Source organism: Rhinolophus hipposideros, assembly GCF_964194185.1.
Source record: "Rhinolophus hipposideros genome assembly, chromosome: 15".
Classification (NCBI taxonomy): Eukaryota; Metazoa; Chordata; class Mammalia; order Chiroptera; family Rhinolophidae; genus Rhinolophus; species Rhinolophus hipposideros.
The window spans coordinates 19,139,698-19,152,063 of record NC_138061.1 but is presented as its reverse complement, the minus strand read 5'-3'; the positions used below and the strand labels follow the sequence as shown (position 1 = coordinate 19,152,063).

Sequence of the window (12,366 nt, the reverse complement as noted above, 5' to 3'; positions counted from 1 at the left end):
AAACTGAGGCATAAACATGTAATTATTTAAGATAACAGAGAGTTGGTGTTCACACCCACATCTGTCTGATTTCCAGTGTTCTTTCAACTCCCATACTCCTGAATTTGTCAGTTCAGAGACTGGGTTTCAATCAATAGAAGATGCACATTCTACCTTTGCTTTTGACACATTCAAACCTCATTAGTTTGTACCTGCTGATTTGGCATGTGGGATAATTTAGAGTTGGGCCAACTTTGCACACTTTTGGAAAATAAGTTTGTTAAGTAAATAAATGGTATAAACGGAGTTGCTGGGAGGAATGCTTTGAACTACCCAGGAAAACAAGCCTCATTTTCAGCAATTGACGGCAGCCAGAAGAGTTTCTCATGCATTGTGGTTCCTCAACAAATGTGGGAGACATAAATTCCAGAAACATTGGACCTCCCAACAATGGTATGTTAATTATGAATAATATTTAGTTATTCACTATACCAGCTCCATAAGGACCACTCTCCAGGGAACCCCTCATTGGTTTTGCATATGTTCCAGAGACTGTTACACATTTAAATACGACCACACTGCCAGTTCTTTCAAAATTAAATTTCATAAATCAGAATTTTCACCAACTCATGCTTGTTTTCCCTCCACAGCACACCCACACATGAGAAATGACACTGTCTCAACCATTATTAACCTTATTTGTATTCCCTCTGTACCTATTGTAACACTCGAGGAGGTTACAATACGTACAGAGGGAATACAAATATTGCCTCTCCCAATAGTTTCATTGCACATTTTCCTTCCTGCCCTCTCCCTCTTTTGGCCAGGGTGTCAGAGCAGGGTTGTGCATGTTTAGCAGCTGGGTCATTTGATTTGCAGAAACTGTGGTTTTATTGGCCCCCAACTGCTTGGCATTATCAAATGCTACATGAGCAGAGAGCTACACTTTGTAATTCATCTCTGGCACCTTGGCCTTCAGGTTTATCCTGAGGAATAAAATCTTAGCAAAGCAGAGGGAATGTGTGACAAGAGGGGGTAGATCTGGAGAGGGTCTGTTTATTTTCCTCTTATGACCAAGGCACTTTATCTGAGAAAATCCCATTTGAGGGACTTTTTATTATTTCCTTCTTTGGCCTTGTCTGCAAGGATAGCCACTCTGCTCTTAGGGGTTTTGTGTGTGTGTGCCATTCACTGTTCCTTTTGCTCTGAGCCTGAGGAAACCATCTGTCTGTGTCTTGGTGCACCCCTATGCATGAGCACTTTCCTCAAGGGCTCTTTTGTGAAGACCTCATCAGATATTTCCTGGAACCTCACCCTCTTTACTGTAGGACTTTGGCTATTAAGGGAGCGGTATTAGTGCCTAAAGCATGGAATGCGTGTGCACTTGTGTTTACATGTGGGTTTACGTGTACTTGTAAGGTCCGACGATAAAGGAACGTGTTTCTGTTGCCAGACAACCTCCATCTGTATCCACAGTATGTGCATATTTGTAGAATAGGGTGGGGCTGAGGAATGGGACAAGGTGGGGAAAAGTAATTCCTGATGGAAGACATGCCTTCATGTAGACATCTTTCCAAGGCAGATGGGAATGACACATCTCACTGTTGGGAATTTGTCTTCCTTTGGGGAAAGACTTGTTAACCTTCTCTGTGTTTCTGAATTCTGTGCAAAGATGCCAACTCTGTAGAGAAGCCACTTTTCTTTATTTGCCTCTCATAATGTCAGACTTCTGGCATTTTAAACCAGAAGTCTCAAAGGTAATTAGCGATTATTTCTTATTGTCTAATATCACATAGGCCACAATCTCATTTTGATTACACTTCAAACATGAAGTGTTATAGTCAGACTTCTCACCGACACAAATCACACCAGCACATTTCCTGTGCTGTGCCCCAGATGGCAGCCTCCGAGTGCTCTCTTTCCTTCTTTCATCTTACCCTCTTCGATCATATAGGATAATCCCCGGACCCTGGATAAACACCCTGACATGTCTCTGCCTATCCATCCCTCAAGGTCCAGTTCAGTCAGCTTTTCCCCAGAAACTAGCATCTCTTTTTTATCTGTTCCCAACTCTTTCTCTCTGTCCTCCAATTTGTCTCTCATATAGATGGAACCTACATCCTGCCTCTTAACAACTGCATAAAATTCTGAAGGGGATCCGTTTTCCCAAAAACTTCTCTAGTGCTTCTTGTAGTCCTTACCATAAGTGCATTCGTCCTGACTTCTGTTACCTCTCACATTGTGGTCCCCACTCCAGTACAACTGTTGGATGGTCATTTGATCCACCATATTCCTTCATTAAAATTAATAATAGAAAAGTCACTTTATATAAGAAGTCCTATTCTTTTGGTTTTAATAAAATAGGTAGTAAGAATTCTGTCTTAGTAGGTAACAGTACCCCAGATTTGTTGAGTATTTATGAAGTGTTATACATGATATAAAAGGCTTTGCACACAATCTGTCCGTGCACTCTAAGTGATGGAGTCAATGTTACCTTCATCTCACAGAGGAGGAAACCAAAGTTCGGATGTGGACAATCACTTGATAAGGCCATTCCCTAGAGAACCTTAGAACTGGACTCCAACTCAGTCTAACTCTAGAGCCCACACACTTTACTGTATTATCTCTTCAAATTTTCTGTCATCCTAGAGTATCCTGGGAGATATATCATATATGGATATCATATTTACAGGAAGCTGCCTTTTATCAATTATTTAGTACATTTACTCAACAGCTGTTCAATAAATATTTCTGAGCATCTACTATTTGCATTCTTCTAAGTACCGGGGATATCGCACCCAGGCTGTCTAAGCAATTATACATTTATTCAACAGGCTTTTTTTTTTTTTTTTGAGAGTTAGAATATGCTAGGTGTTGGGGCTTAGGTTTCTTTGGTGATTTAAAGGAAGAACTCCTGATATCTCCTTTATTTTTTGATATTTACCTCTAGAGGGTCCTTTCTTGTTCCAATCTTTCATATGTTCCTTGTGGAGGCTAAGTTGAGAACACCTCTGAACGGGAGTTTCTGCTTATTTCTGCCTCTGATGTTGATTGAGGCAGGATTCTTCCCACCCTCCTCTCTGTCTCAGACTTTGATTACAAATCCAAAGTGTCAAAATTTGAAGAAAATGAAAAAGATGAAAGAAAAACGGTGGCAAGAAAGAGAACATATCATGACCATGATTTCTTTGGGTTTTGGGGATAGGATATATTTCTGTCCTAAAGAGAGGATCCCAGCCAGGAGAGATACATACTCAGCAGGTTCCAGGGTTGCCTCTATAATGAGGAACCCAGTGCCAAAAAAGAAAAGATCTAAATGTTCTTTCCTTCCCTGTTGCCTACATCAGGCTGCACTCTCCTCCTAGGGAAACAATGGCCTTTAATGATCAGATGGAGCATTCTATGTCCTGTAATAAATATGTCCTGGATGGGAGGGCATTTTTCTTCCCTACCTCCTACGCTGGATTGTAAGAGGTGGTCTTTGCCCAAGAAATCAAATTAAAAGCCCTATCATCACAACTTTTGAGCTTTCTCTTCTAAAGAGAGGATACTCTTAACGTGGAGAAGACTCTGTGTGTGTAACAGAACACTCATCAGTCACTGGTTATGTCTTTCATGACACCCAGTGTGGCTCACTCACATATGAGCACATTCTGGGCTTTCTAAATTGGTCAGCCAGGTGGCTTCACTCCCAAAACAAACCTTTCCACTTGGATGGGTGAACTGTCAATGTCCATTAAGCTAAAGTACTCTTCATCATCATTAATTAATATTCCCTTCCCAGAGGAGGAAGGATATTGTCTAAAGCTGTCAAACTCCTTCTTATCATCCATATCAGACAAATACCCTCAGACATCACATGTCACAGAGCACATCTCTTTTGCTCTGGCCACCATCAGGCATGCTGTCTTCTGTTATCCATCCCACATGGTGCCACCGGAACAGTGAGCTCTTCAGGAATGACAGCATTTTAGGACTCTTGTTTTTAGGCTCCTTTTCCACCAGACAAAATTGGGAGCCACGTGATGACACCACGTAAATTTAGCCAAAACCGGGGCCTCAGGACTTGGTTCAGAAGGTGAACGGGTCCAGAGCAGTCAACTGTTCCTTTTGTTTATGTTGGCTTTTCCCCAGACAATTTTCTTCTTCCTGTGTGATGTCCTCCGCCACTAAATAACATCTAATACTACTTATCCTGCCCTTCAATGTCCTTCTATCTTAGGGTTATTACTTGGCCACAATCAAATAAATACAAGCCCAAATGCTGGTCTCATTTCAGAGACCAGAGACTCAACACAGTTTGTAGTTAAGAGTTTGCATACTCTACGATTCAGATCCTAATTCTGCCACTTACTTTCTTTGCAATCTGGCAAAAACGATTGTATTCTCTCCACCTCCATTTACTTATCTGTGAAATGGGAGTGAGTATAGTTCCTACGTCAAAAAGTTAACATACGGATTGAATGAGATACTCATTGAAGGCTGTTTACACAGTGCTTGCTTGCAAGGAATGACACCAAAAATATTAGCTATTATTATGATCTTTCATTTAAAAAAATCAGTTTCTAGCACTTTAGCTCTGTAGCCCACTTTCCTGGTTCACATTTCTTGATTCTCTTGAATGAGGTTCATGATTGACAAACAACTCATACTGAGGGAAATTTCTGGTATTTCAACAACTAAACCATACTATATGGTCCCCCAACACTTTGTTTCCGACATCTCCCCCCACACACTTGTAGTTCTAGTGTAGAGAGATGACATTTGTTGCACAGGTTCCAATGTGTGTCTGGACAAAAGGGTTGATTTTAATGAGACCTGTGCTTCCATCTGCATTTCCCACAAGGACTCATCAATAATACACAGACTCGATACACTGACTCATCACACACTTATACATTATACAGTCCGCCTCTGCTGAAACAGCTTAAAGAGCATACAAATACAGGACTAGCACGCAATTGGCAAGCAGAAACACACAAAGAACGCACAGCATCCTCCTGAGTCACCCCCAAAGGTGAGCAGATGTGTACTCCATGTATTCTGTCTCTGTCACTCCCACCTCCTATGTTGCTCATCTCTGTTCCTTATTAATTCATTTATGGATTTTCTTACTTTTCATTTATCGCGAAGCACTCATCATTCATTGTAATTCTACTGGGAAATTCATGCTAGATGGCTCTCAGCTTCCTGCTAGCCAGAACAATCAGATTTAAGGAACATTTGTGCCAGGTTGCGTGTCAGCCAATATTCTTTCTATCTAAGTAATCAGCAGATATGGCACTGTCATTCTGATCACATCAATTTCAATTCAAGTTGCTGTGAACTGTCAGGCTAATGAAACAAAGACTCTTCTTCCCAGGCCCCAGGATGCAGAACACCTTTACAGAATGCAGTCACACCACTGCTCAAAGTGATGGTAAGGAGAACCAGCAGGATCCCTACAGAGAGTCAACTACAAGAGAGACACAAAAGGGAAACACAAGGATTAACCAAAAACACGGTTTTCCAGGGCTAGAGGTCCCGGAGTTTCCTTATTCTGTGCCTGTTAATGATGTTTCTATTCAGAAAATCATTCGAGACAACAGTTGCAAACAACAGGACATTGCAAAGACAGTCCTGGCCAAATCTATCATCTTTTCCATCATCAAGGGACCGATTAAAATGGTCTTTACTTTGGCAGAAAACAAAATTTACCCAGAGATATTATTCCACTTTGACTGAAAAAGAGGGGAGGAGGTAATCAGGAAGGTAAAAATGCATCCTGAAAATCAGAAAATGTTTTTTGGGAGACCAAGGACAGAGCCAAGCTCAGGGGAGCAAACTGAGTGATTAATCTGGAACAGCTGTTTTAACTTCAGACCAGTTAGTCACTCTGAGCAAAGGATTTCCATTGTAAGTGCTGGATCAAGGCAAGATAATGCATTGCGTTTCAACAAAACACACTTAAAGTTTCAATGTTTGTAAGACATTTGCAAATGAGGAAAGAAATGTGGCAATTTGCACTTGTTTATAAGAAGACAACTAGTTGCCCTTCAAGAATGTCATATGGCCATGCGCATTGCAATATGGAAAGAAGTAGAGACCCAAATAGTGGAAATATATTAGATATTTAAAGAATGTGGGTAGATTTTTAAGACTATAAAAATAGAACACTGGATTGGGGCTTAAACTCACTGGAACATAATATTAATTGTGCTGTCTATAATGTGTTGACTCTTTCAGGCACTGTTCACAGTTCTTCAAGATTAACTCATTTAATCCTCAGAGAAATCCTGTCAAGTAGGTACCCTGTTTATCTCCACATTTGCAGCGAGGAAACTGAGGCTCGGAAGTTATTGGCTGCATCTGAAGAATACATATATATGTGGTATAGCTCGCATTTAAACCCAGGGAGTCTGATGCCAAACTTTGCACACTAAATCACAATTTTATCTAACATGAATTTGAAACTAAATCACTAGAATATGGAAACGTTTTCCAGGGTACATGTTCAGTGGGAGGCTGAGATATATGATACTATATCTGAAACACGGGCAGGAAAGGAAGTGGAAGAAACTTGGGAACGTATAAAAAGTTTGCAGTGCATTTTTCTACATATAGTATATTTATATACACACTATCCTGGGCTACCATAATTTCCATGACAAATCCCTGGGCTCTGAATTGGGCATCAAGTTTGCTAACATGCCTTTATACACACAGAGAAGTTTAAATACTGGAAGAAAATCCCCAAAGGAGAAGGAGTATACGGAGCATTGAAAGGAGTTAAAATGATAGGTTTCAATTTCTTAAGTGGCATCGTTTTTTTTCTTTGACGCACTGGATATGATCCCCTTGTTTCTCCTTGGAGACTGCCTCTTGCCTCTCTAAACTTATACTCAACCAAACAACAGCATCATTATGACAGCACATATTTAAAACTGTTTTAGAATTTTTTTCAGATAAAATATAGGTATACGGTTATATTTCCCAAATTCTGAATATGGTTTTCAATGGGTCATTATAAGCAATTATAAATCCATCATGGCATAAGACTGACAAATGGCTAAAATCCATCCCAAAATAGCAGCTTTCTTTCTACCTAACTGTGTTTTAAATGGCAGTTAGAACATTGGTTTGTCAGAAAAGCTAATTGACTCAGCATATATGATTTTATTTTGAACGCTGGTCACTCTGAGAAACAAAGGGCCAAAGTTCCCTTAGGGAAGACTGATAACTGCTTTTTGTCTATCCACTCCACCCCTGATTTAGGAAAGAAAGACCTGTTAATCTTATCTAACTCATTGTTCCTCTGAGAGGCTGACAATTAGCCAGTGAAAGTTATCTAGTTAGAAAGGTGTTCAAGTCCAAGGGGGTATCTTCAGATACCAGGCATAGATGTGCCCTTCAGTCTTTTCCTCAGAGAGAGATAAGGAAGCACTGTCCCCTTTGCTCTACACCCTGACACCCTGTGGGCCCTTCAACACGATTTTCAAATTGCACACTGGAATTGCTCTTGTTCAAACCTTTTAATTGTTTTACTGCTTCCCCAGACACTCTCCAAGTCCTCTGGGGCTTCACAGCCTGTGGACATGGTAGAGAAAAGGATGGCTCTCAGAGCTCTTCCGTGGATTGCAAATTAACCAATACAAATGTTCTGCAACTCATTCCCTCTCTCACAAATGGAATAAGGCCACACGATTTCTTTGTAATTAAAACAATGGTGGAAACAGCCAATGGGGAGCCTTCATTGGCCAGTCTAGGCACTACAGGGGGGCTCAGGACTACACGTGCCTTGTGACATACCTCATAGAGGTCGATCATGACGTTGCCTTCAGGCCCTCTGCTGCTCTGGACATTCTCCAAGGCCAGAGTGAAGTAGACACCCCGGGTGTCTGAGATGTAGAGGTTGTACGTGTCGTTTTGGTTCCATTCTTGGACCGCCGCGAGCACCTGATTCTCATCTGTGCTGATGACATGCATGTCCTGAAGCAAGACACAGGAAAGAGGAGAGGAAGACAGTTGTCCAAATTAACCTGGAGTGTGGAGCATAACGAGGAATATCAGAATGGGCACGGGGGCAACTATAACGAAAGACAAAGATTTTCCTTTTGCATGTTTGCAAAATAATAATTAGGTAAGTATTAATTCGTATACTTCCTTTCTCACTTATGGGGTTAGGCAGTAAGGTCATGAGAAAATAGGACAGAGAGATGCTTGGTAGCTCGATTATAAGTCAATTGCCTCATTAGATAATTTGAAAAAAAATACTTTCTCAAATACAGAGGGTGCCAAAAATATGTATACACATTTTTAAGAAAGGAAAGCTGTATTAACATTGTAATACTCAATATATACCAATAACAAAAGATGAATACAAGTCACGTTTGACTTCTGCAATTACAAGAGGTGCTCAAAGTGGTTACCATCAATGTCCAGATACTTCTGATTATGGCGAACTACTGCTTGAGCAAAGTTGACCAAAGTGGTCACTTGTGTACATTTTTTGGCACGCTCGATATGTATGACTTTGGAGTATCAGTCATCCTGATATATTTGCCAAGCAATTATATGGTATATGATCAGACAGCATGGTACACTCAGAAGGCTTGTATAAGCAAATGTGAGGAAAACCTAGAGGGACAGAGACAAAACAGATAAACCCTGCACCTCTCCGTGTGGTCCATGGACCAACAGCATGGGCAATACCTGCAAGCCGGTTAGAGCCACGGAAACTCAGGCCTCACCTACTGACTCAAAGTCTGCATTTTAATAAGATCCATGGGTGATTAATATGCACATTAAAGTCTGAGAAGTACTTCTTTAAAGCTCAGCAACCCCCAGAAGACCCTGAGGAATAATGTTCACCTGAGTACCCCAAAGCACTAATCTTCATGTTAATGAACGTTCAAGGACTTCACTGCTTATCTAAACCTTTACTCTGAATTCAGCAGGAAATCGTAAGTAATAGAGGGGGAAAAATAGTCTGCACAGTTGATGTTTTCAGACCCTGGTAGTCCGGGAAGATAGAATGAAGATGCAGGTAATAAGCAGATGTCCCTGGGTGAGAATTCCAAATCCTTCTCCCCCCCCTTCAGAACTCCCGAGAAGCAGATGTTCACAGAAAAGCTAATGCAACCATGGCTTGCTGTCTCCTTCGGGAGATGCCAATTCACATGCTCTTGGCAGCCTTTCACCCTTTCCCCAAGGTGGTAGACATTGGTATAACTTTGAAAAACCAAAATCAAACAAACACAACAAAACAAAAATTATACAGAAGCACAAAAGTAGAACAACATGAAAATATTTGTGGTCTTCGTGTAGCTCACCACGCAAATCTCCCCAGGACTGCCCTCTTCCCTTGAAAAGCCTAAAGCTTTTCCTGAAGAGATCTGTCAATCTTCCTTAGGTGCAAGTCCAGTGCTAGAAAATTCTCCCTAACTTCTAACCTAAATTTCTCACTGTAATATATGCCCATGTTCTTGCAATCAATCAATCAGCAATTCAGTTCCGACTGTGTTTTAGACATAGGAACAAGTCTCTCTCTTTTTGTTAGCCTTAATCTACATGAACTCAAGTCGTGTCAGAAGGAAAAATCTTGAAAGGGTTTTGTATTCCTCACCGCTACTCAGGACGCACATGCCTTACTCTAGAGTTCGCTTTATAGAAATAATTCAGAGTGGGGAGGCCAGAAATGAACCCTGCCCATTAATTAAATGCCGTCAATAATTCAAAGTAAGTTTTTATGTGAAAGTTGGCCATTGCTTGCATCGGTGCAATGGCCATTTATATTTCTTTTTATAATTGCACCTTAATCTTTCTTTGAAAAACATCGTTGTTCCTCTTAGACAAATTTCCTCCTTATACGCAATCTTTGTTACTTTCTCCCACCCTTAGCACAGAAGTGAGTTGAGGCCTAGCCTCCAGAATATCCAGTTTCCCTGATGATAGCGATTGGATTAGTGATGGATATATGAACCACAAAAAGTCAATAACACAAGATTCTAGTCTGAAGCTGGAATTATGTGGGGGGGGATGCATTTCTTACTATTGGTTTATAAACAATAAGAATTTTTAAAAAAGCATAGATCTGATGGAGACATGTCTTAGAGGTAGACGATGAAGCCAATCCTGAAAAAAACAGGCTCAAAAAGTGGAGGGGAACAAAACAAAAACAAAACATGGGCAAATTATGTGACATCCTTTGAGTCTTTCAGGAGAGACAGCTAACAAGCTCGCCCCATCTGTAAACTTTTCGGTTGGAGAGGACAATAGAGGAACATGGTTTTTAAAACTTTGAAGGAAAAACTTTGAAGGGCTTTGAAGGAAAGCTACTACTTGAGTCCAAATCCTGGCTCTATAACTTAGCTGTGTGAGTGAACTGGATTTCTACCTGCAAAATAGCGATAAGCGTATGCCCTCCATGGAGCTGAGAGGATTAATCTGCCAGTAAGTGTTCAGCACGTGTGATGGTGCCTGGCACTTAGCATCTGCTCCATACATGCTAGTGATTTTCAGTTAAGCAAGTCCTTAAATCCCTTTCGTTGATTAAGCAAGGTTGATTTGGCCTTTCTGTTCATTGTAAATGTTAGGGTGCGAACTAATATACTCAACAAAAATTGGTTCACTCAAGTCTTTTGTTTCTTCCTAATGGAGGGAATTAGCTGTGGAAATCAGTGCAAGGGCCATTCAACTCTCAGGGGCAAACCTTCTGTGGATCCCCACTGCCAATAGGATAAAGACCAAAATCTGGAGCCTGGCCTTGGAATCGTCAAATATCTACTCCCAAGTCATGTTTTTTCCTTCCCCGTCAGCACGATGCAGCATCATCCCTGGATTTAACTTAAAGATTCAGCAACAAACTGGCCCCTGCAAAACGAATCCCTTTTCCGTTGGAGTACATTTGTGAACTAGAGAATCTCTGAGGGCCAGGTCATAATAGATGTCTGATTAAAGAACCCTTGGGACTAGTGTGGGTCTTTCATACTAACCCAGCTTGCTCAAACCTTTCATTTTTAGATGAGGAACTCAAACCGTAGATGCAAAAAGTGTTTAGGTCACTTAGAGAACTCCTTGAATTGCAGCAGCAGATTAAAATGGCCACCTCTAGACAAGGACCAAGGTCAGGTATGTTGCTGCCCATATAATTGAATTACATACGTGGAACAGACTTTTTACAAATGATATTGGTTTAAACATTTTAATTGAAAGGTTTGACATATTTAAATGACATCTTTCTTTTTTCTTCTTGCCTATATCCTCCTCCTCTCTCCGGAGAATGTGCTCTTTCTCCCAAAGTGGCACTTTATGTCAAATATTTTTACTGAGCCACAGAATTTTAGACCAAGCAGTAATCTTTGAGACCTGCTACTACCGTGTTTCCCACAGTCTGTTTCCTAGGACACCAGCTTTTGTACATTTTCATAGATTTGAAAAAAAGTGAGCCCTTTATTAAAATGTTTTGATTAATGCTAAATTACAGAGTTTTGTTGTTCACAGGACATCCTACAACTTTCAACATACTCTCTAGCTCCTGTTAACTCTCTAGGCAAGGAATCTAGAATAGAGTTTATTTCTTTGTTTAATTATTTGAGCATAGAACCAAATTTCCATGAAACATCTCTAAGGACATTTTATTCTGAGTATCACATGTGAGAAAATATTGTTGTGACTCTAAACTCCTTATTTTTAAAATGTAGGAAAACAAAACAAATACATGAAACAATAACAACAAAACAAACAAAAAAACAAAAAACAGGGAAAGAGAAATTGATAAAGCAGCCCAAGGTTTCAAAGCAGATTAGCGACACATCTAGGCCCAGAGTCCAGGTCTGCTGTGAATCAAGCAGCCTTTGCACCACTCACATCCCACTTCACATCCGTCTTTTACCACACAGACAACTAGATCCATACTCATAATAATATTACCTTGCTTTTATAGAGTATCTGTCCTCCGGAATGCTCAAAGCACTTTCATATGTATTGCCTCATTTATCTCACTTCAGTAGCTCAGAATGAGCTCCGAGTAAGTTAAGGGAAGGAAACTGTCACTAGTCTCCCTGTCTGGCAAGCCTCATGCTCTTAACAGCAGCAGTGATATTAAACTTTCCCCATCGCCCTCTCTGGTCATTTTTACCATTTTATTACAGCTTTTTTTTTTTTTTTTTTTGGATACAACTCAGGGTGACATGGTCTTTTAAGAGCTGATACAATGGCTGTGGATGATTAAAGAAAATTTGAGCATAAAAGTGCTGGTTTATCTCAATTCCTTTGGTGGATTTGAAGCTTTGTTCATTTCCCGCTGCGGCAGCCCTGGCTTTGATACAGAGGGCCATGAAATGTACGCACCTTCACAGGGGATCACTCCACCCAAGCTGGGGCTTGTCTTTGAAGGTGAAACGGGAT

At 40.6% G+C, this 12,366-nt stretch overlaps 1 protein-coding gene across 6 annotated transcripts in view; it reads right to left on the bottom strand.

Annotated features, from left to right (window-relative positions):
* Positions 1 to 12,366, bottom strand: part of SORCS1 (sortilin related VPS10 domain containing receptor 1) — a 471,564-nt gene that overhangs the window by 100,779 nt on the left and 358,419 nt on the right. For all 6 annotated transcript variants that reach the window (XM_081074044.1, XM_081074043.1, XM_081074040.1 and 3 more), the window contains exon 9: positions 7,768 to 7,947. In XM_081074044.1, coding sequence (XP_080930170.1) covers positions 7,768 to 7,947 — 180 coding nt within the window. The remainder of the gene's footprint in view (positions 1 to 7,767; positions 7,948 to 12,366) is intronic.